Below are 24261 nucleotides of genomic sequence, written 5' to 3' on the forward strand. Positions count from 1 at the left end.
GGTATCCTAATAACAAATAGAGAATAAAATGTTAAAAATAAATGATTATCAGGCTGTCATAGTGAAGGGCTTAGACCATTAGAGGGGGAGGGGAGAAGTAGCTAAAGTAGACTAGGTCTAAGGAATCCATTTTTGTACCTGTTGCCCTACATTATTGATATTATTATTATAGCTGTTAAATATTGTACATCAAAAGTATATGATTATACATGTTTTATCATATAAATACATTGTTAATGATTTTTGTGTGATTTTACTTTTAGTTATGTACTTTTGTATTTTAAAGATTTTTAAAGGGAATTTTATTTGTTTGTACCTATCATTACAGGTTAGTGAATTTTTTAATGAATGAGATTATGAAAGTTAGTGATTGATAGCTTTAATGAGACATTAGGTTATAAGGTTGTTATAATAAAATAAACATATTAAAATTGTGTGGAGTTGTTATTTACACTGCACCATTTTAAAGAATTACTCAAATTTTATTATAAGCTGGGATGTTTAAATTAAACGCAGCCCAATTTGAGAATTATATACAGAAGATTAATAGGATGAATCTGATCTAACAAAACAACCATTGTTATATTAAGAATGTAATCCATATTAATTAAATAAAAATATTCTTGTCAAATACTCTCTTAATTTCTCTTATCGTATGATCACTGAAGACGTAATTATTCTGGTCCTTTTCAGCAACATTAATCTGGTTTTTGAAGCAACTTCAAATCAATGAACACTTTTCAGGGTCAGATTTTCAGAGCAGCCAGTGATCCTCTCAAAAAAAGATTTATACCATCGCTCCCCAAATAGGATTTTGGACATTTGCCATTGTTATATGTTACAAAATAGTATAACACTATATTTCGAGAATTGAATTCTACTCTCTACTTCAGGTGTAAAAAAGATCTTGACTTAAAAAAAAAAAATGTAGCAATGGATTACCACTCAAAGTTAAAATAATTATTAAGTGATACCAAATGAGCTACATGAAGTTCAGACTGGAGAGTGAACCCAAGCGATGTCACTGCACAAACACATCACACCCAAAGTAATGGAGGTAAAGCAATTATAGAATTAATCTTTTCAAACCTTCAATACTTAGGAGTGTATTTGATGGTAGAAGTTAAAAATATTGTAACTCATTCTGTTAATATTATTAAAGGTCATGTTACGACATTTAATTCCAATGTCAAACTGAATTAAAGATTAAATCTTTATATTGCCCTTAACAATAAGAAAGACCATTAGTTAAAGTATAGTGAAATATACATTTCTCTAAAAGAACTTTACAATACACGTTATGCTGTGCATTGAGGCTGGTAAACAGCTGGCAGTGTCTTGCCCAGTTTTCACCTGGTAATTGAGCACATTCTTGTAGGCTACACTTCTATGTACTACAACGGTTGGATACACTTTAATGATACAGTGGTAAATGGTAAAAAACCTTTACCTTTTACTAATTCGTTATATCTAAAATAAAATAGCTGAGGATAGGAGAAAACATTATTAATTTTGATTATAATTCGAGACAAAACAATAGTATTTAATGGATAAAATTGACATAAATTTTTATATTTTCTCTAATGTAGTTTTTTTGTTTCGATTCTTCTGAGTCCAGTATTTTCAGAAACCTGAAAAATAACTATTCAATGTAAATATTGAGAATGATATACAATATATAAATTATGGACCAAACTATACATTAAAAAAAATATCGTTATTTTACAAACAAATAATCTGCATAACAATTTATATTAAAATAGGAAACCAATATAATTTAATATAAATTTCTATTAGAATTAGTTTTTTCAGTTGTAGGAATACAAGTTTGCCAATATCAGCCAAAGAATTCTTTTATCATAAAGTTAATCTGTGTTAAACATTAACTTATTAATAAATAAACCTTTTTCTTTTTTTAAATAAAGATTTTATTAATTTTCTTTAGAAAAATACAACTACATAACCCAGGTAAGCAGGTCCTATACTTAGATTATAATATACGTACACTATGTCAGATATGTATCAAAATATGGGAAGTATGTATTTGTCTTAATTTATACAACAAAAGTATAAATGTATTTTAAAACATTTCAACAGTAGCCTATATTAATTTTGAAATAAATATACTAGCCTGGTTGAAAATATAATTATATATATTTTATTCTTTAAAAAAATAACATGTTTCTGAAATAAGTAGTATAACAATTTTAGATGTGGTGTGTAATTGTACTAAATTTGTTTCCCTGTTTCTTTATACACTTCAGGTTACACATATAAAATTACTTAATGAAATGTAGTAATAATCTTAAACATCTTTGAAATAGTTTTTAAGCATCACACAATTGGTTTGTTCAATTCTATAACTCGTTGGCTAAAACTAAAACTTTTCAGGATATTTAAAGAAACCTCTACAACTTTTACCATGGTCAGAGAATTTTTCAAAAATAAATTATGTAGATGTAGTTGTTCTGCTGGAACACCTACACAAGATGTAAAAATTCTGAAAATATTCTGTTATGGACTCGTTTAAAGTTATATCAATTTTTTGTGTTTAAGTACTGACTTATATTACAATTTTGAAAACAGTAATATAAGTTCAAAAACTTTAAACAAAGAAGTAATATGAGAGTTCGTTAAAACAACTACCATTATTGTAACCCTAGTTCCCATAAAACATTTTTATTTAGTATGAATAATAAACTTGTTAGGTCCACTTTTTAGTTCCAGCAATCGTTATGTACAATGTATATTTTTAATTAATAAAGAGACAACCTGTGATATGTATTGTATTTGTCGTAAAAAGCTAACGTGAAGGTACTAAGACAACAAATTTTGTTCTTTACAGGGAGGTGGACGTCATAATGGACGATGAAACAGTTTATAAAGTGACTTAATGAGTTCAGGAACTATTCCTAGTTTTAAAACGATTTATAACTTGAAAATAAATACTTTTTGTATGGTTGGACATTTGAAATGTATGGTAGTTACTGTTTGGCAATCATGCAATTGAAACTTCTTTTTGGACAAAACTCAGTTTTGGAATTGGACTAATATTTTCATTTTAATAATGGTAAAAAATAAAACAAAATTTTGTTTGTTTTGTTATAAGAAATTGTATGCATAATAGAATGAATTTAGTTTTGGCTGAGATTTACTTTAAAAACCATACTGGTTAGCATAAGAGCTGGATGTGCTGGCGGCCATCTTAATCGTAGCTTGGTAAGAACGATGATAAACCTCATGCATTTTTAAATCCAATTTTTATTTGTAGAATTATGGAAGGTGTCCCATTTTAAAGATTTAAGTAATATGCATCCAAACTCTTTAGTTATTCAATTTGTTATTGGTTATTCAGAAAAACAACTCTGAAAGTTTGTTGTACTTCTTTTAAATATTTAAAAATATACGCTTAACAAAAAAAAAAAAAAACTAAAATATATTTGGATGTTTGTTAATTACATTCTTAAAAGGAATCGTCACCTATACTGCTATGACAAAAACTAAGGCCATACAAGGTTTAACATTGTTCTTACGGATTGCATGCTCAAGAATTAAGAAAAATTTAGGAGAAATGGCAATTTAACCAAATAGTACATATATTACTGTACATTTATAGAAGAACTTTGACATAGAAATACAGTATTTGAAATTAGATTATTTTACCATTAGCCAATTTCTTACAAAGAAAATGCAAACTTTTTAAAATTTGGCTGAGTCCAACTATTCCTTTTTTACCAAGTTATTAACTGAAAATTTTGAAGTTAACAAACATTTTTGCTAATGAAAAAAATTCTTATACAAAGTGGGTTAATCAAAATTGGTGATGCAGTAAAAATAGTTTTAGTATTGTGAATTGTATCTATATGAACTGTTTTTGTGTATTCAATGTTCAAGATAGTTTTATTGTAATAAAAAAACTCTCCCAGGCAGTGATGTAACTAGCACTTAGTTTTAGGGGGGGGGAGAGGGTGGTGAATCCATTGAATAGAACAACACCCCAGGGTTATGGAATAAATCTGAATCTAAACCATTTAAATATGATTAATTCAAAGTAACTCATTTAACTGCTGTATTTCAAACAAGTTGATTGCTTTTATCCATATATGCTTAGCATTTTTTAGTACTTTTGGGAGGATCCTACTCCCCCTTAGTTAGAACTTAATCAGGCAGAATCTGATTTTATATGTCATAAATCAGACTCTGCCGACATGACACCTACCTACATTTATTGTAACTACAGTGGTCAAATTTATATTAAAAAAAACAATATTTACCAATTGAGCTGTGAATATCGTTGACGTCACTGTGTCACCGATACCGAGGCATGGGACTCGCTCTGTACTTTGGAGTGTGAACTCTATTGCCCTATTCAACACGATCAACACAAAGCATTATTGTTTGGTTACAAAACAGAGAGAAGTTATTTTTTCTTACAATCTGGTATTAAAATATTTTGCTCAATCCATGTGTACATTAGTAGCATCAAAATGGATATTTATAACCTATCAATAATATTTCTAATACCAGAAAATTAATTTAGTTTTAGGGGTATGCTGAGTTAGGTACATAATCTGTAAAACCTCTGCATATATAACAGAGGTATTCCCTCCTGTATTTGGTGACTACTTACTAAGACCAGTCAATGCTGAGGCAAAGATGAACACAAAAAGTCTTGTGACTAGGTCTCTTGTTCTTTTTGTAACACATCAGAAATTATCAAAGGAATGTCCAGGATCTCTTAATTCCTTAACGGAAAGTGAAATGGAGCTAAACTGAACACCCACATTGAATCAACCTTCCCACTATTTTTTGTGACAAGGAGGGAAATGCTAGTCCACCGTCAGCGGATTCCGCCTTGAGACTGGCACTCACTAAAAACCCCACAGGCCCAGACATCATTTCCTCTCGGGCCTTCCGCATTACTTCAAGAGAGTGCCTAATTAAGCCAACAGATAGCTCCTACAGTATTAGACCATCGGTTGGGCAACACCGGGGCTATATTACTTTTCTTTTAATTTCTTGGTTTTCAGCATCCCCTCTTCACAGGCAGAGACAGTATTCCAAGTCTGTTTTCCATTCCAGAGATGTACATCTCGAAATGTTTAACTGAAGACACATCATTAGTGTAGACTTTTAATTTGTGAAAGACCGATGGCATGACGACTCTAAAGGTATTCATATTTTTTTTACTGCAGCACTTTCAAATATTTAGAAATCCTAAAAGACCAAAATCGCGATACGCATATAAAATTATATGTAAAATTGTGTATTTGACTTAATTATAAGCAATTGAAATTGTATCTTAATGCATAATCACTTATAATGAATCAATGTAATTTTATATTTATAAAACTGATGAACGGCTGCCATCTTGAATTCTTAAGATTTAACGAAGAAATTTGTAAGGATAATATACAAGTACAGTGAGAACTGTACTCGTATCTGCTGTGCTCGGTGGCTATCGCATTCCTTCCTCCAACTGAGATTTAGCCCACACAAATACTAAAGACAAACCATACAGTGCCAAAACTTATGGATACAGTTAGATTTTTTGAACACAATTTCGATAATTCAAAACATTCTTTTCAAAACTGACAAACAATAAAGCATGTGTACGTATATTATGTTAACAACTTAGATGATAACTTTTACCATAAAGCAGTTATCACAGGTGTCTACAAAGAGTTTCAAGAGTGAACTAAAAAAATCGGCTTATTTACAGGTCACATTGCAAAAAAGGTTTTCCTTACTTTACTTTCGGAAAAGCATTATGGACGATTTAGTCAGCAACAGATTACAAACAGTTGCAGAAGCACAATGCGGATATGTAGTGGACTTGGACTTAATGGCAGTTACATGTTCTAAGAAACGACTGGTGCTTTTCCAAAGAAAACAATTGCATTTGTACATAAAACTGTCTAAAAACTTGTATTTTAAAGTAGAAATAGGAAATCATCAGCAGTAAACTAAAAATATAATCTACTTAAAACGGAATAACTTGTGTATAACTGCTTTTATATACGTTTACATATAAGGTCAATTTAACCTTTTGTCACTTTCAAATTCCATGAATATGAAATAAAGAAAGTTCAGATCTACTATCTATTGTAGAGGTACATGTATGATACAAGTTATTGTGGTACTAGTATAAATCAAAAGCTCTCCGCAGACTAAGCAATTACATTTGTATTAACTCATTCATTACCTCTCCTGGAACATTTCCCTCTTCAAGACTCTTGAATTTGATGTACATCTCGTTCACCTTGAAAAAGTATTGTAATATATGTGGTATGTAGTCATAAACATATATAATTGGATGCAAGTTAGTGAAAACAAGTAAAAACAAACATTTACTTTTTAAACTAAATTGATATCCTAGATATCCAACTGGAATGGGTTTGAACATTTTTATGACATTATATTTTAGCCCTATGACACCATATCAAATAGAAATAGATTTTTTTGTAAATAAAATAATAGGTGAAAGTATTTTATACCGTACCAATGGATATGTATTTATACACCAATACATCATTATCAGTTTTTAGGTAAATAATTTTAATTACTTCATATATTCAGTAATCGTAGATTTTGCTAAGTATACAGAACTACGTTTTATTTTATGGGGCAGGACTAGATAAAACACATTGGTCTTGGAGTCTCCGCTTTTCACAATTAATCACAACGGTAATCTAATGAGCGACTATCACTGACAATAACAAAGTAACTAATCTCATAATCATAACAAAGTAAAATAATGTAGAAAACTAAATCGTTCCAAAGATTATATCTCCATATAAAAGACTCCAAATGATGAATGAACATTATAAATGTCGTAAAGAATTGTGACCTTTCTGGCCAACGCGATTGCGAAAGTAATTGGTATGACTAGTTATTATTATTATGATCTCTATTACATTTACCATGCCACAAAATGCTGCAATAACAAAACCTAAGGTATTGTAAAACTAACGAAATCCCACTTCGCAATTTAAATTTTGTTTCAGACACATCAATAAATTTCCACTCCGGAAAAATTATCATGATTACCTGTTTTCTGTACATTTAGGTAAGTAGCAGGTCTTCATTAACACCCGCACAGAATAGCGAGCATAATTTAACCAGCACTAACCTAATAAATTATCAGATTAAATTCAGAATTTTGATTATTTGAACGGAAGTGAACTTGGAATGTGAATCTTGCTACCACCTTTCAGAAAATCTTGAATCTAAAAACATTATCGAACTAGTTACTGACTTGAATCATAACGAGTTCCCAGAAGCCCTCCAAGTCCTGTAATGTGATAGGTGGATGAGTGAACTCTGAGTCCGTGTTACTGTCTGATAGCAAACCTTCAAATTGTTTCATCTTCTTGTTGAGTAAAAGCCTGGTCTGACCTGTTAACATCGAAGTGCTGCTATAAATATTCAAATGTTATATTTACTTCCCTCACCTTTATCTGGCTAACGTTTAACGTTCTTCGTGCACATCTTCAGGAGTCCATTGAGTAGAAAAAATAGTTTGTTTTCTGTTAGCCCTACCACTCCATCCACGGTTTATCAATATATATATATATATATATATATATATATATATATATATATATATATATCCTAACAATAAGACAACCGTTGTAGTAGAATTAATCCAAAGCCGCAATTCATGCAGCATTATGCTAATTTATTAAGTCAAATTGGAACCAAAAGTTGAATTTTTTTTAACCAATCCTTGTCCTAAAATTGACCAAATGCTGGACCAAGTTAACCTTCTATATAATAATTAATTAAACAACCCTTGTCTTCTTATGACGAAAGAACACAAAGAACAGCGTTTACCCATGCCTGTAACTTTGAAACATTTGGATTTCCAGAATTGTCATTCTATGGGTTGAAAGTATATTTTCACTAAAAAATCGGATATGTTTTATTGAGGGTGAGAGGCATTAGATACCATTGGGAACATTAACCAAACCGAGTGTTGATGTTTTGTCCTGCTAGGAATGCTGCTTCTAAGAAATTTACGTTCTTGAAAGGTTCACGAAAGTATCCAACTACATAATTGCTCTTTTCAATCATAGGCTTCCAAAAAAATGACTGCCTTGGCACTGAACAGGATATTGGGGCTAGGTCATTTTAGTTTGCCCAACCGCGTAGTTCGGCCTTTCCTTGAATTAAATATGCCAGTATTTAAAAGCTCACATGATCAATTTAAACATCTCGCTGTTTGGTTTTGTAAAAACAATATTTTACCTTTTTTGTTTTTAACAAACAGGATAGGCGGGTGCGTTTCATTATTATGGCATACGCATATTATTATATTATGACATTAATATAGAATGCAAACAGCACAGTGGAAGGTCAGGCCGAACGCAGCATGTCTAGAATTAAGTGTTGTGACTGCACATCTCTCTATGTATACAAACACTCAGAAGTAAAAACATTCTGTAATAAAAATTGCCTGATTTATATATAAGTACAAGTTTAATGGTTATAAATCTAAATCGGCTTTTACGTGCAGAGCACATGGTACAGATGAAGGAATTTAGCTGCGCGCGCGGAACCCAAATACTACCCTTTCAACAAATAAGCACTATCTGTGTGGTGGGTTGCGTTTACGTGCTAGCCGCCGAGATGAAGGCACAATACTCTTTTTAACATCAGTTTAAGCTCACGATTTCGATTTGCCGGTTAGTATAAAGTATTATACTAATCGGCAAATCAATTATACCAATGTGTTATTTGAATTATACTAATGTGTTATTTTAAAAAACACGTTAAACGAGACTATAACAATGTAATATAAACACAAGTATATGTCCTATTTTCGCTATTATTACAATTAGTCTAATTATTTAATTTTTAGTGAATTCAATAATATTTAGTTAAAATACTGGAATAAATACAATTTTATAATAACAAGTGTAACATACAATGATTGTTTTTCATTGGAGTTCCTTAATCCCACACAAATGGTCCTCTCCTCTTCTGGGCCACTGTCACTGCTGTCTGTATCCGAATGATCTCCAACTGATGCAATAAAGGATTCTACAATATTGTCAATCTGGGGTTTTGCGGACTTGGTACTTGTCTTCTCGGAGATCTTTAGCTTGAGACATAGATATGATATATTTCTTTTAGCTACATAACCTTCGACTTCGACACAAATTAACTTAATATGAGCCTTATCAATTTGTTTCTTGTGGTAGGGCGCGTTATCGACGATTCGTAGTAAATTTTGTTCTAAATTCGGCAACACTTTTTCCTTCACCCACTTCACAAATATTTCCCCATTTATGTTATCGTGGTAGTCCCCACTTTGGGTTTTGAATTAGTACCTAATTTCCTCTTGTTTGCTGTCTATCGCCAAGTAAACCTTATGTTCTTTAATATCCACCTCAAACTTTTCTCGCAGCTCTGTAAGTTTATTTTTTTACCTTAGCGCCTCCCTCAATAGTTTTGCAGTCGATATGCAGTGAAAGTGTACACTAGTCTTCTCACTACACACTTATCGAGTCATCAAAATAAGTAAATGTTTACGTCGTCGACTTTGTTGTGTAGTAAAACTTGCCTTGCACTGATTACTAACCTTCAATTTTTAAACTCACCGTTTATTTGAGTCACAACTCGCTCTGATACATCAGTTGCTGGAGCAATTCTTTGAAGAGCCTTCGACAAAAGAATATAAACATAAATTATCCTCCTTCATCTAATCTACCTGTGTGTATCTTCCTTCATAAATTTATAAACATTACTCACGATTTCAGGAATTATTCTACCTTTGAATTTAGAGTTTAACTCATCAGACATTATCAGTGAAAACAAAGTTCCAGCAACCACCACACTCAGCACCGTCACAAAACAGACTGATTTTTAGCGAGTGGGATGTTTACTGCGTCAGTACGATTCAGAGAAAAGGGGCTGTCGTTGAGTCATAGGAAATAATTTTGGGGTGGCAGCGCATAATGCTACCCCGCCACCTATCATCACACACTCAAGGCCACGTGCGCAGGTAAAGTCCTCGAACTGTATCATACAGTATTTTAAAAATCTCAAAATAATAACTAATGACTGATTTCGTTAGTGTTTACAAATCAAGAATAATTACGACTCTAATTATTAACTTACAATTCTAATTTTTGTTGTGTCATTTTTCAAGAGACATACAACAAATGCTGTAAAAGAATTTGTCTACTGTTATTACTTTTGAAATAATGATGAGTTAAAGTGGAGAAAGCTTAAATTTTAAACAGAAAACCGTGTTTTTCTCCATAGTTTTGGTTATGCCAATGCACAATAACACACAAAATATTTTTCTTTTACTCGAATACATGGGTGAATACTACCCAATCAGCAAAAAGTTATGTCCAAAGTACTATAAGTGTATATTTTAATGCGGTAGAAGTTTGAAGTGAGATGTTTAGCGTATGATAGAGGTTGCAGGGATCCGGCTCAATCAGAGATCTTCTTTATAAAAACAAACTATAAGAGGAAGGTGAACTGGAGCTAAACCCAACATTGAATCATCCATAGCCATGTGTGGTCTTGTTACTGCTTTCATGGACAGTAGCTCTGTTTAACAATGGAAAATAATACAAGTTCGTAGTATGTTTACGTAGACATAAGTTTATAAAGTTATAATTAATTATAAGTACAGTAATGCAAATTAAGAATTATGCTAATAATATTTATTAATTGACAGTTATATCATCTAAACAGTACATATTAAACTATGTTTTATTTTTTTGCAATTTACTGGTAACTAAACAAATTTCTCCTACTCAAGCAACAAAGTAGTTCGTCAACTACTACTTTCATTCTTTTTATAAAGTTTGTTTTTGACGATGGAAGTTTTTTGAAAAATGTTTCCTGATCATTTTCATTTTTCAATGGTACAAAATGTAGTAAATTTGGTAAGATCGGGATCAAAACGAAAATGTGTGTTAATAGTACAATCCACACAATGATTAAAACATGCACTCAATAAAACAAACACTAATCATTAGGTAATAAACTAAATTTTTAGTGCATAAAACAGCAGTAATTCTCATTCATATTCCCAATTAAGCTATCAATGTCATGAAACATATATCGATATCCAACTGTGTTCCGGGCTTTTCTGTTCCCATTACACTGCGAAACACTTGCACTTTGATTGCCCTACAATAGCGAGGGAGCAGTTAGCCATCTTTGGTAGTTTGGACAAGGGTGTTGAATTTCCCCAGGAGGACCTGATAGGCTGTTTTCGGCGGTTTGTGGAACTGCTGAAATCATAAACTGGTAGGCCTCATAGTGTGCTTCCGAGGTGCGCAAAAGGCCCTTGAGGCTTGAGTGCATGGCAATAGGCCGCCCCATAGAAGAATTTTTTTTTTAAACGAAGTAGTTTGTCGAATTCACTTGGTACCTTTGTTTCTAAAATCAATACTCTGTTTATAATATTCATAATCTCAATCACGGGTAATTACCTAATATTGTTAGAAATCAAATTATACCTGATCTATTTCTCCTTTGAATTATACAATATTTCTTTAATACAATCAACAATGAAGGGAATCTGCTAATCTATATAATTTACAAAGTTGAATATGAATGTGATTGAACCTCACCAAATTTAAATTTGTTAACGGACTATACAAATTTACTCACACCAAAAACATGATTGTAAATTGGTTTTAGTAAATACAGCGAGCTAAGTTTATTGAAGGGTTAACAAGAACACGGACAAGAACGTAACTGGAACTAATATATCTGGATACTTTGATATATCTCTGTGTAAAATAGATAGAATAAGAAACACACCTAGCACGTACAACGTACTAGTGAAAAAATTTATACATTGTAAAGTACAGAGGCATAGAACAATAACGTAAATGATAAATGGTAATCCGTTGATAACACACAAAAGAAAAATATCCTTTTTATGAAGTTTATATATATATATATATATATATATATATATATATATATATATATTTAATTAAAATAATTAACTAAATTCAGCGTTACTTACCTAACACCGCCATTATCTTTCCTCTATTTTCATCATTGATACTTTTTGTTGGGGTTTTGTCTAGAACTTTTTGCCATTTATCGCATAACGTATTTAAACGGTTTCTTTCACACTCGTAAAGGTTTCTTAATTCTGACGTTTCCATGTCTTTTGATTTAGTTACTTACACAATTTTAATACGACTTTTAAAAGAAGTTATGGATTTGAAATTGATCACCTTTAGCTAAATAATGTTTTTGTTTAGAATGTAACATATGGTTACACATTTTATTCCAAACATAAGCCACACTTAAAACCTACATGCATTGTAAAATACTTTTACTGTCAAATATGACTTTGATGTAGCACTTTTGAATTGAACAGAAGACAAACTAATTATCGTGCTGCACAATTTGGGCTAATGTTATAGTTAGTATGATTTATTACAACTCAGTATGATTCAGTTACAAAACTTACATTTTCCTGTCCATATTATCAAGTAAATAGAATATTAGGCTTATACCGGTACACTTCACCACTGAAAATCTAAGACTACAAGAAATAACAACATAGCTGGTAACGTGTGTTGTTGTTGTTGAAATATGGGTGGATCAAAATTTTCGGCACACTAAAATATTTTCTCAGGAACGAACTTGAAAGAAAAAGTGTTATATACAAGCATAGTTTGAAGCTTGATCCTCTCGCGATATGGGGTATTTATTCTCAAGGTGTTTTGGGGTCTTATAATGGCTTTTTAATAGGCCTCTTACTCTTCAGCACTGATTTTGTTCAGATGGAAAATATTACAGTTATTTTAAATATGTTTTCTAAACTTTGAACTGAACTTGAACTGTTTATAAAAAAAATTGCAAAGAGAAATGTTGCAAAAATACATCTCAAGCCCTAATCCTATGTTAGGACCTGTGATATGTTGTATTCGACAGTACTTTCTGTATAAAAGTGCCCTTAATCGACTGTTTCTCCCACAAAGTGGCCCTTAAGCATGTTCACGTCCTTGCAGCTCATGAAGAGCTTGAGGATTCGAAATGGAGATTTTTTTAAAATTCGGCCTGAGTTTTTATCGTCGAAGAAGACATCCAGATTAAGTGAATTAAGATTATTACGTTATTTATGTTGAGGAAGGGCCGAATTCTATATAGAATATGAAAAGGCTCAATACAAATATAAATGCATACAAATGTCCGGTTTCAAAATTAGCTTATTAGAGACATCTTTCCTGCCCGTCCTCGTAGTGTAATGAGGAATCTCTGACGTTCGCTTCAGGTGAAGAACTTCGTCGAAGCAGCAGTTTATAACATATAAATATCTGTAAAAAATTCCCTCTCCATTGTCACGCAATGCATTTCGGAAATCTCTTTTGATGCAACCGTCCACTATATGTCATGTATCCGTCATACACACTAATTTCAACAAAATGAAGTGCTATGTAAAAGTTGCCCCGGTCTGTTATCGGTTGTTTGTTGCCAATATTGCAAATATAATATATTATTTAGATTTATATACCATAGATAACAATGATTGTAAACATTTCACCATTTCCTAGCCGATACTATTAGATTGGTGTACATAATTAAAGCCTTTGATCGTGGAATTGTAATCAAATAACAAAATGGCTTACGCATTATTTTAATACCCATATTTTATGTTCTTGAAGACCTACTACTGGTTATTTATACGCAAAGGAGAGGCTGATCTCCCTTTACGACTTATTTTGGCCGTCCTCATGTCGCCGGTCTCTAGTCTCGCGAGGATATTATCAAACAAAATAAGAGTGAAAGTAAAAGGTAGACGGTACTTATGAACAGAGCTACGGCCACAGACAGGGTTTGAACCTGCGATATCTCTAACTCAGATCCAAAGTCCATCGTCTTTGACCACTCGGCCACCGGCACTCGTCACTAACTTTTTGAAATCTCCATTTATTTGAACTTATTCATGGCAATCAATAACATTCATTTTGTAAAGACAAAAAATCTGAAATTTCAAAAGTTAGTTACAAAAATATCTTGGAATGTAAACAAAATATTGTTTGTAAAATTTCAAACAATTTTGTCAACTTTGAATACAGAGTGTGAATAAACCTAAAACAGATTGTGAGCGTATGCTTCGTTACGACAAATCACCGGTTCATTGACCCAATCTTATCCAGTAACGTAGAACATAAATAAAACATAGAACACCAGCTCATTAAAATCTAACTTTCTCTGTACACATTAAATATTTTTAATCTGTATTTTTAAAACTATTCGGAGGCCTCTCTGCCCCCATTTACTATTTATGTTTTGGATATACAGGTGATTACACAGTACGTATTATAAATATAAAAAGATTAAAGAGCGCTCACGTTATCTGAGCTTGAATTTAGGGATGTTTTTCTTTCTCCGACAGATTTGCGGAGGCGACACCGTAAGCCCGCACTGATCCTGATGGCTAGGGAAATTTTCGATCTGTACTTTCCCGACCTCAAATCACATCCCAGATTGTCCAACTTTTCCGACGTCAGATCACGTTGGACGATCTAGCACGTGATATGAAGTAGGGAAGTACCAATCGGAAATCTGCCACGCCACACTGGTTGCGAAAAAAGAAACATCCCTCAAGATAGTACGCAAATTCAAGCTCAGTTCACGTGAGTGCTCGTAAAGGTTAATTTTAACTTTGGTACTACTAGTAACACGTTTATGATAGCATAATCACCTACTTATATCGCGTAATAACAAGTAGTAGATAGGAACAGAGTGGCATTCAGATAATACCAAAGAAAAAGTACTTTTTAATTATGTAACTTCATTTTGATTTGATAATCCTAAAAAAGTTGCCTGCAATTTTTTTCTTTCCCCAACAATTAACATAGAAACGTTTCTTGAAATGAGCTAGACTAAAATGTGTACAATAAAACTAAATAAATTTCAAACGAGGACCTATTAGCTATATTTAGAAAAATTAACACCAGAAACTTCCTAAAAAAAGCTTTGAAAGGGGTGTTTCTTATGCTGATTATGCATCAATGTTCTTCCTTATTAAAAAATGTTAACTTATTCCAATATGTTTGATAACATTCTTTTTAATAATTGATTATTTATACACAATTTCCTCCGATTTATCAATAGTATACAATATCAAATCGTGTGCGAACCCAAATTCGTACTATTAATCCAGCTGATTATAACATATATAACAGCTGTCTGCTGTACAAATTTCGTCTATACAGTCCCAATTCTAGGGCGCCCGGTTTAATTATTTGAGGTTATATTTGTGTTGACCTAGTGTGTTTTAAATCTTCTCACACTTTAGTAAATTTTCATTTAAATTATATGAAATTGATTGTGAACTCACACATTGGTGTATCTGAGTGTTTTTAAAGTAATTGTACAGTTAAATTGTTAGCCTAAAAAGAGGAAGTGATTTAATTGGTGGTATCTTTCATGCAGTCAAATGTCTTACTTCTTAGACTATTTAACTCCAAGGTTATTAAAAGATGCAGACAACTTGGTAGAACTATGTTTAGCAAGTATTTATTGTTGACAAATGTTGGAATTTCAATATCATTGTCTGGTGCCGGGGATATTATTGAACAACACTATGAAATTGTTACAAAACAAAAAGAAAAGTGGGATAGGGTAAGAACTCATCACATGTCTATATCAGGTATGACTGTTGGTATTGTTTGCCATACTTGGTATAAATATTTGGACAGAGCTTTGCCAGGCAGGACTTTGACTATTGTTATGAAAAAGGTTATCATAGATCAAATTGTTTGTTCGCCAATTTGCATCTCAGTGTTTTTTCTGACCTTGAGCTACTTAGAGCATTTACCATGGGAAGTCACTAAAAAGGAAATTATTACAAAAGGAAAGAGGTTGTACATTGCAGAATGGGTTGTGTGGCCGCCAGCACAAGTTGTAAACTTCTATTTTTTGCCAACAAGATTCAGAGTTTTATATGACAACACAATATCATTAGGGTATGATGTTTACACATCTTATGTGAGACATGATAACTCAGATGAAGAGAAACAAACCAACTTAGCTGTTATAAATGAAGATTCCAGAGACACTAAAGAGAATTCATAAAATCCAAAGCTTCTATCACGAGTTGCAATATTTTTCTTTACTATGCGCTTACATTTTTCATCTGGTGAATCTCCCAAAATTTTCAGTGAGTAGCTGTGAATATATATTTGATTGTGTTTTCATGAGCATTTAATTTGTTCCTATGCTTGGATTTAAAATTATTTTTCTTCTTAAAATCTATTGCATTTTGTTATAAATTTGTATACTATAGTAAATAATCTAGATTGTGCAATGTGTATAAATACTCAAACCATACAGATTTACTTTCTCTGTAGTACTACAAATAGATTATATCAAGATTTACCAATTCTTTAAATTAAAAAGAGGGTAGGGTATGATAAGCGGGCCCAGTTTTTTTTATATCGAAGAATGTAATCATCGATACCTAATATTCTCATCTGAAATCCTTGACTATCAATCGATATAAAAGTATCCATAGTTCTCAATAACAATCAAGTTTTAAATTTAAATATGAATTTAATATTTACAGTGATCAAACAAATTATTATAATCAAAATTATTAAAACTGAAGACGACCATATTTGCTCCTCTCATAGTTACAGATGTTTCTTTCCCACAAACTTCACATAATGGTTATTACGAGTCCAACAAGTTGAAGCCACTAAAAACATGTCTTATCATCTTTCAAAGCAATGTTGTGTAGTTTTCTAAAATTGACTGCCATTTTAAATAATAAATGTTACTTGAATCTAAAATTGAAATTACCATATGTGTATTATTTGAAAGGGTTTACAGCTGTTGATTTAGATTTTTTAAGTTAATTGTTCAAAATAATTAATCACTATCGATTGATTATATCGATGGTTGTGATTAAGTAATATTGTTTACCAATTTCGATATAAAAAACCGGGTCCGCTTATCGTACCCTACCCTAAAAAGAATATATACTTTAAGCTAAATTATATTGACTTACTTGAGTTACAATGTTTGATTTCGAAATAAAATAATTGTTATAAGAATGTGTTTTAACGATCGAACTATAAATTTAGGTGGAACATGGTAGTTGTTACCAAAAAGGAATACAGTGCTGATTTCAAATTAACATGATTCAGTCGATATATAATTTACTAGTTTATTGACTAGTATCAGATTCAATATTTTTGACATTCAAATGTAGTAATTGAACTTTACCTCTATTTGGGACTGGATATATACAAGTACTGTATGAGTAATGTACATAAAATGTTACACTATTCGTAGAACTCTCAAATTTAAACTAAATTAGTGACATCGGCTGCAATATAAGCGGCCAACACCACAATCAAATCATCAATATTCATGAGTATTGAATCCTCAATATTTATGACTATCTAAAAATACTGAAAACAAAATGTTGAATAAAATTATGTAATAGGTACGGTATTTCAAATAATTGTATAGTTATTGATTGTTAATATATTGATTTTTTCATGTTAAAAATTAATACAGTAACAATAAATAAAAAATTAAGCTATATTTTTAAAATTTTACAAAGAAAAGAATGTAAAATTTATTACTTTTACTATTTTTAAGGATAAACGTGTCTGACTCCTTATGACCCAAAGAACACAGGTATACCACCATTATACTTGGGGCCATTAGTCAAATACCAAACACATGATTTTGTTTTGAAATAATTTGCAATAATGTCTAACTGAATTATATGCATTATAGTGAAGCTATATATTAATATGTAAAAATAGTGTATGTATTCAAGATTATATAAAATAATGGGTAAATAGACTTTATTTATATGTACTGTGTTTGAGCAGCGTAGTACAAACGATTATTTTACATGGTAAACATGTATGTCAGCATTTAAAAAGTGCTTGAATGGATGACCACCAACAATGTCATTATCTTGTAACCATTTTAAACATTGTTCAATGTTCAAAATATATTTTGAGACCAAAATCACATTTTCATCACCATTGTTCTTGCTTGCAGATGTCAATAGTGTACTCAATAAGTAAAACAATTTTACTTTACTGAATTAAATAAATTTTCAATAATATTATTGTTCTGGTAAATAAAAAACTGGCAATGAATAATTTTAAATATCTAGGTTAAATGTTTTTATATTCGATAGTTTAGTATAATGAATGGTCAACTAAAACTCTGCTTATTAATTATTTTATTGCCATACACGTGTTTCGGTATTCAACCATCATCAGTGTGTCAAATAACACTGATGATGGTTGAATCCCGAAACACGTGTATACCAATAAAAAATTTGAAAAAAGGGTTTTAGTTGACCATTCATTATACCAATATAAATATAACCTTATAATGTGGAGTTAATAACATAATCGATAGTTTAGATATTTCTAATTAATAGTTGATTCGATTGTGTTGGTGGCCGTTTATATACTACTGTAACTGTGACACTTTGTCTATTTATTCCCAAATATTTGAAATATTATGAAAATATAGGTAGAGGAAATATTCTCAGTTAGATATGTCTCTTTCTGATACACTCTAAATTGTCTGTTATACTAAGTGTATTTTTGTTTGTTCATAAGCTTTGTAATTAAAATATTATTTGTAATTTTATGTAAACCGACCCTTAACTTTTGTTTTCATTAAACTGTAAGTTTAAAATGTTCAAATTATATCCTTTATTAAAAATCATTGTTTACACATAATCGAATATAAACTATTAATAAATAATTAAATATAAAACAACCCTATCACAAGAGTGATGTGACTTACGCCCTTTTAAGTAAACGTATTCATATGAGACGTCTCCCGTACTTAATTAGTTATAACTGACATATAAATTGTTAATTATTGATTAATATAATTTTTGCCTAATAAAGTTTTAAGTTTTTGAATCTGACTACACTTTACAAATTGTATTTGAATCCCTTAATATTTTAATGAAACTCACATTGTTATTTGTTGTATTAGCTGACTATTCATATTGTATAAATGGAGAGTACATAAAGCCATTCTTGCCAGTATAATTTTAATATTTTTCTAAAAAATAAATTTTTCTAAGTACCAAAATTCAGGTAAATATATAATACTTTTAATTCGAGAGATAACAATCAAAGTTCAATAATATAATATATATATATATATATATATATATATATATCATGATAAAATGTCTATAGATCTCTATTATAATATAATTAATTGAACTTATAATTTTTATGTAGTCTATGTTACAATTCACCACTTGTGAAATATGACAATCAGCATGTTAACTTCCAATTCTCACTGAATCAGAAAATGATCAGGATTTCTTCATCAATTAAAAATAAGTAAGCTTAAACAATTAGACAAACCAGCTTTATAATTATTATTAAGCATAAGAGTTGTAATACAGTTGGACCTTGATAACTCAACCCTCAATAACTTAAATCCCTCGATTTAAGTAGGATTTTATCGAATCCTATTGAACTTCTCATAACAGTCAAAGTTAATATTTAGATGTTTAGATGTCTGGAACTGTGCAAGAACCCTCTAAAATTCAAAAGTATAGCCACGGAAACTACTATAAGTCAAATCATCTCTATAAAATGAAATTTAAGATCTTCACCACTGGCTGTAAATTTACACGTTTACTGTAGTTTTCTTACCACACTTTGTGATTTGCTATCATATGCATTTGTGAATGTGGTACATTACCTGCTGTGTGCTCTACTAAACAATATTTTTTATTTTTTTCTCTGTTGTTACATGTGTACCATGATTGTGAAGTCAATGATATTGATTTAAATGAATAATTGCACATGTTTACTGTCTAGTAACAATACATACAAGTTTAATAACATTCTTGATCCTTTATTACTTAAACTTAAAGATTTTTACCCTTGATAACTTTGAATTTGTTTACACAAAATATTTGATAACTCTTAATATTTTCTCCCATATCAGGTTTAAGTTATTAAGGTTCACGTAAACATAATTATTTTGTGATAATTTATTTTTTCTAAGGACTAGGATTAAGAATAAAATGTTAAAATGTCATTGTTGAATAAAATATACATTGAGTAAATTTATTGATGTTAAATAGCTTGTTTTTATTCAACCTTGTCTTTAAATCCACGTTACCTTTCTATGTAAATGGTTTCTTTATTATTTACATTCAATTTATCTATATAGACCTAACTATTAACTATGTGGACTTTGCTTCAGATGGTTGACAAGTTGTGATTTAAAGTCCTACTGTAAAATCTTCCTCAGCGTCACAGCCAAGTTTCAAGTTTCTTTTTATGATGTACAAACAGTGGGTTTCAGCTCTTAAGTTATTGAGAGAAAAAAAATATAACAATGTAATGAAAATAATATTATTATACAGTATTTAGTTTTATTTACCAAAACAGGATACGTTCTTTACTGAAAAAGAGGAAAATTTTAGTTCAAGTTTGCAGTTTTATTTTTCTAACTAAAGGTAAATAAGATTACATTGTGTATTTTAATTAGTTTAAAACCAGAACAAAAGTCTGGCATGACTATGAAGATAACGTGTTTGGCATCAGAAACTCCAATTTGTATTGTTTAAGTGTGCAAAAAATGAACAATGAAAGAAAATTAATTTAAATTACTAAGATATACTAAATTGTATTGCTATGTGACCATTCATTTTATTTTAAGCAATATTTACAAATAAATATATACATATTCAATTATTTTAAAAAATGAACTTTTATGTAAAAGCAAACTATTCTTTTCTGTACATAGTATTTTATACAATTTAACATAATAATTAACTGAAATGTCACCGAATATATATTGAAAACTGTGAGCATGACATTTTAATTCATTAAGAACTATTTCACAAAAAATCTTAAAAGCATTAAATTTAAAAGAACTTCTACATTATTTCCATAACTGTATTTTTGTAAAAACAATGTTCTTATTACATTAAATTTGTTAACTACATATTGTATTATAGCTAGACAGTTATTGAACAGTAGTCACACTGACTGCAGCTGACATCTTACAGCACATTGACCTTGTAAGACTGGTCAAGGTCACTCAGTATAGAGATCACTCAGTAAGTCATAAAGGTTATGTGTATATTTAAAACTTGTTACATTAAAATATTATATAAAGTTCAAAAATAGCGCTTCCTGTCTAGTAAACAATAAAAATTAAAATACAATTTTTAATTGTAATGAATCAATATTGTATTTCAACAATTACCCTTTGTGTCAACATTTGAGATCAATGTGTCATCTCTGTGCCAGAAGGTATATTGGGAAATCACAGGTTGCCAGAGTCAATATTAAACATTCTCGAATAATGGTGCCAAAAAGCATCTAGTATTAAACTCTCTTATATGCTCATATTTTTACAATAGAAAATGTTTAGAAATTTGGCTCAGTCCAACTATCAAAAAGGGTTGTTTTATGATTTTTTTAAAATAGAGTTTAAGCTTTCTTTTGATAGTACTGTATTATACTTTCTTACTGTGGTAGTAAGCCAAAGTAACATCAGCAAAACTAAGTTGTGATTTAAATCGCATATTTTATTACACTTAGAAATAATGATAACATTTTAAGAGGGGAATCTTTATATTAGTAATGTGTACAAAATTAAAGTCATTAACAAGTTGTCAAGAATAGGAACATTGTTTAAACACCTTTAATAATATACATTTTTAAATACCTTTTCCCATACATTTTTCCATATTTCGCATTTGTCCTTGACAGATCACTGTTGAGTAGTCAATACTCTATTCAAGAAGATTGACATTTTTGGTTGTTGTTTTGTTTCTGATTGATTTGTTCAAATATAAGTATTGTTTTGTTACACTTGTTTTTGGGAATTTTTAAAACGCTATGTTATTGCTAACCATATATTTTTTGTGTGTTGTTTAACCATATTTGTTTTCAAAATAGACATTGATTAAAAATAAATAAAAATCAACTTTATGTACTATTACAAGTTGTGTTTTAATAAAATTTTATTTAAAAAATAAATAATACTCATACAATTGGGAGTGTCCTATTTTAATTTGTAATTTTGTGTTTTTACATCTATTATTATCACTCGTTGAACTTGATGGAAGTTAACATGCACGTATATGTAATGACAACAATTAGTTTAACATTAATACAAATATATTTATCTTTTAAAATTTTATTTTGGATAAATTTCAAATCAAAGACATGCATAGTTTATTGGTAATAATGCATGCTAAATTTAGATTTTTTTTGTATATATTCTTAATATATAAAGAACAAATATAAATGAAACAGTTTGCAGTAATTTGTTCAGCAAAAATAAGCAGTTAATAGACATCATAACATCATATTTATATTTTTAAACATGTTAATTCCAAATTAGGCAATCCAATATAATAGCTGAAATGTGAACTGTGTTGAAATTTACACCCAACAATTTTCAATATCTAAAGAAGTCCAGAATTAAATAGGGAAAGGGGCATTTAAAACTTGCCTGATATATAATGGATGTCAACATGTTCGAGTGATTCTTTTGAAATAAAAAGTCATGTATATAGTAAAAATCAGTGTATTTAAAAATCTTAACTCTCTATGGCATGGTGATGTACAATTTGTATCCATGCATAGGCATAATTTGTATGCGGATGTCAACATGTTCGAGTGATTCTTTTGAAATAAAAAGTCATGTATATAGTAAAAATCAGTGTATTTAAAAATCTTAACTCTATGGCATGGTGATGTACAATTTGTATCCATGCATAGGCATAATTTGTATGCGGATGTCAACATGTTCGAGTGATTCTTTTGAAATAAAAAGTCATGTATATAGTAAAAATCAGTGTATTTAAAAATCTTAACTCTCTATGGCATGGTGATGTACAATTTGTATCCATGCATAGGCATAATTTGTATGCATAGGCATAATGAGATTTGTTGACATCCGACTTCCCAAAGCATTGGTGTTAAAAATGTGATTCTGGTAATCATTAAATAGTTTTTACTTTATAACAAAATAAACACAACTGTGTAAAAGGTAAAAAAAAAACATATACAAGAGATAAATTTTCAAGAAAAGGTAAGACATGGCAATAATGTTTATTTAGATTCAGGTTATGGACATTTCCCTTCTGGGAAAAATTATTAACTTGTCTGATGGATCGTAAATAAATGAGGTTTTCATTCTTGAGCGACTTTGTTTACAGTCAATTGTATTAAATAATCAGCTTATGTCAATAACTATGCAAAATATTTTAATTTAATTCACATGTTTAGTTAATATGAAATGAGCTAAAACTTTAATACATTATTTTTTAGGTTAGTAATATATACATTTTTCAAACATTTTAAAAGTGATGGGTGGTAGGGCACTGGACTTCCAAGGTTCAAAGTTCGTGAAAGCTTTCTTTGTTGTCTCAATCCTTAAATGCAGGAGTTACAGCACGTCATCCTGTTGGGTATGCCATTCTACAACATCACCGTAATGACAGCTTATGATTCAGGTAAGAGGATTCATAAGTTTCCAAAACCCTAAGTATCAATGTCACTGTCTGAAGCCTGCAGAGATCTAAAACTGAGAGCAATTTAACCGACCCACTTTCTATAGTGAGAAATGTGATCACATTATTTTTTGTTTGTAAACAAATCTTAGAGCACAATTTTGCTTTCATGAAAAAATAGTATAAACTTATTGTGTTAAAGTTTTTAAACACATGAAGAGCGTAGTTTATGGTTGAAAATAAAGTCTATTCAAAATTTGTAATATATACATTGCACATTGAGAAATATTAAACAAGGTTGAAAAAACTTAGCCCAGTATCGATGATGACTCCTAAGGCTACAAATGTTCTATTCTATAAGCATCCCCCCCCAAGAAAAATATTACGTTTATTACCTCCTTAGTAGATGGTGAGAAAAATTATGAAAAATGGAATTTTTTCCATTTTCAGTCATAGCGCATGTTCATCGGATCAACTTTTTATATTGAGCAAGTCGTCATTAAAACATTGCACAGCTTTATTGATGCCTGAAGGATGGTAAGTCAAAAGTTGATTATCTTCTGCATACGAGTAAAGATGTAAGATTTCAATTCATTTTCCAAATCAGCTGCGAATACAATTAATATAATTTATATAAATTTACTTAAAATAAGAACCAAACTATTTGATAACCACATTACTGAGCATGTGGATATTTAATTTAGGGAGTAACAATTCTAAAATAATTGGCCAATTCTGAGTAGAAGATATGCCCGTCTCATATA

At 30.4% G+C, this 24261-nt stretch overlaps 2 protein-coding genes across 3 annotated transcripts; one reads left to right on the forward strand and one right to left on the reverse strand.

Annotated features, from left to right (window-relative positions):
- Positions 1 to 1487: 1487 nt before the first annotated feature.
- On the reverse strand, positions 1488 to 12264 carry LOC124356217 (disks large-associated protein 5-like). Its single transcript, XM_046807402.1, has 5 exons — positions 12008 to 12264; positions 7259 to 7398; positions 6206 to 6262; positions 4275 to 4365; positions 1488 to 1631 (listed from the first exon to the last, which is right to left on the reverse strand). The coding sequence occupies exons 1-4, from the start codon at positions 12150 to 12152 to the stop codon at positions 4309 to 4311; spliced, it is 399 nt and encodes a 132-aa protein (XP_046663358.1). The 5' UTR covers positions 12153 to 12264; the 3' UTR covers positions 1488 to 1631; positions 4275 to 4308.
- A 2728-nt stretch (positions 12265 to 14992) lies between these two features.
- Positions 14993 to 20449, forward strand: LOC124353689 (mpv17-like protein 2). 2 transcript variants are annotated; one of them, XR_006921614.1, is made up of 2 exons: positions 14993 to 16165; positions 20227 to 20449. XR_006921614.1 is itself a non-coding variant. In XM_046803657.1 (1 exon), the coding sequence occupies exon 1, from the start codon at positions 15433 to 15435 to the stop codon at positions 16078 to 16080; it is 648 nt and encodes a 215-aa protein (XP_046659613.1). In that variant the 5' UTR covers positions 14994 to 15432; the 3' UTR covers positions 16081 to 16450. The 2 variants fall into 2 exon arrangements, 1 of the variants encoding a protein (XP_046659613.1); XM_046803657.1 differs by lacking the exon at positions 20227 to 20449 and having other exon boundaries at positions 14994 to 16450.
- The last annotated feature ends 3812 nt before the right edge of the window (positions 20450 to 24261 follow it).

This window comes from Homalodisca vitripennis, chromosome 2 (genome assembly GCF_021130785.1).
Source record: "Homalodisca vitripennis isolate AUS2020 chromosome 2, UT_GWSS_2.1, whole genome shotgun sequence".
In the NCBI taxonomy this organism is placed as follows: Eukaryota; Metazoa; Arthropoda; class Insecta; order Hemiptera; family Cicadellidae; genus Homalodisca; species Homalodisca vitripennis.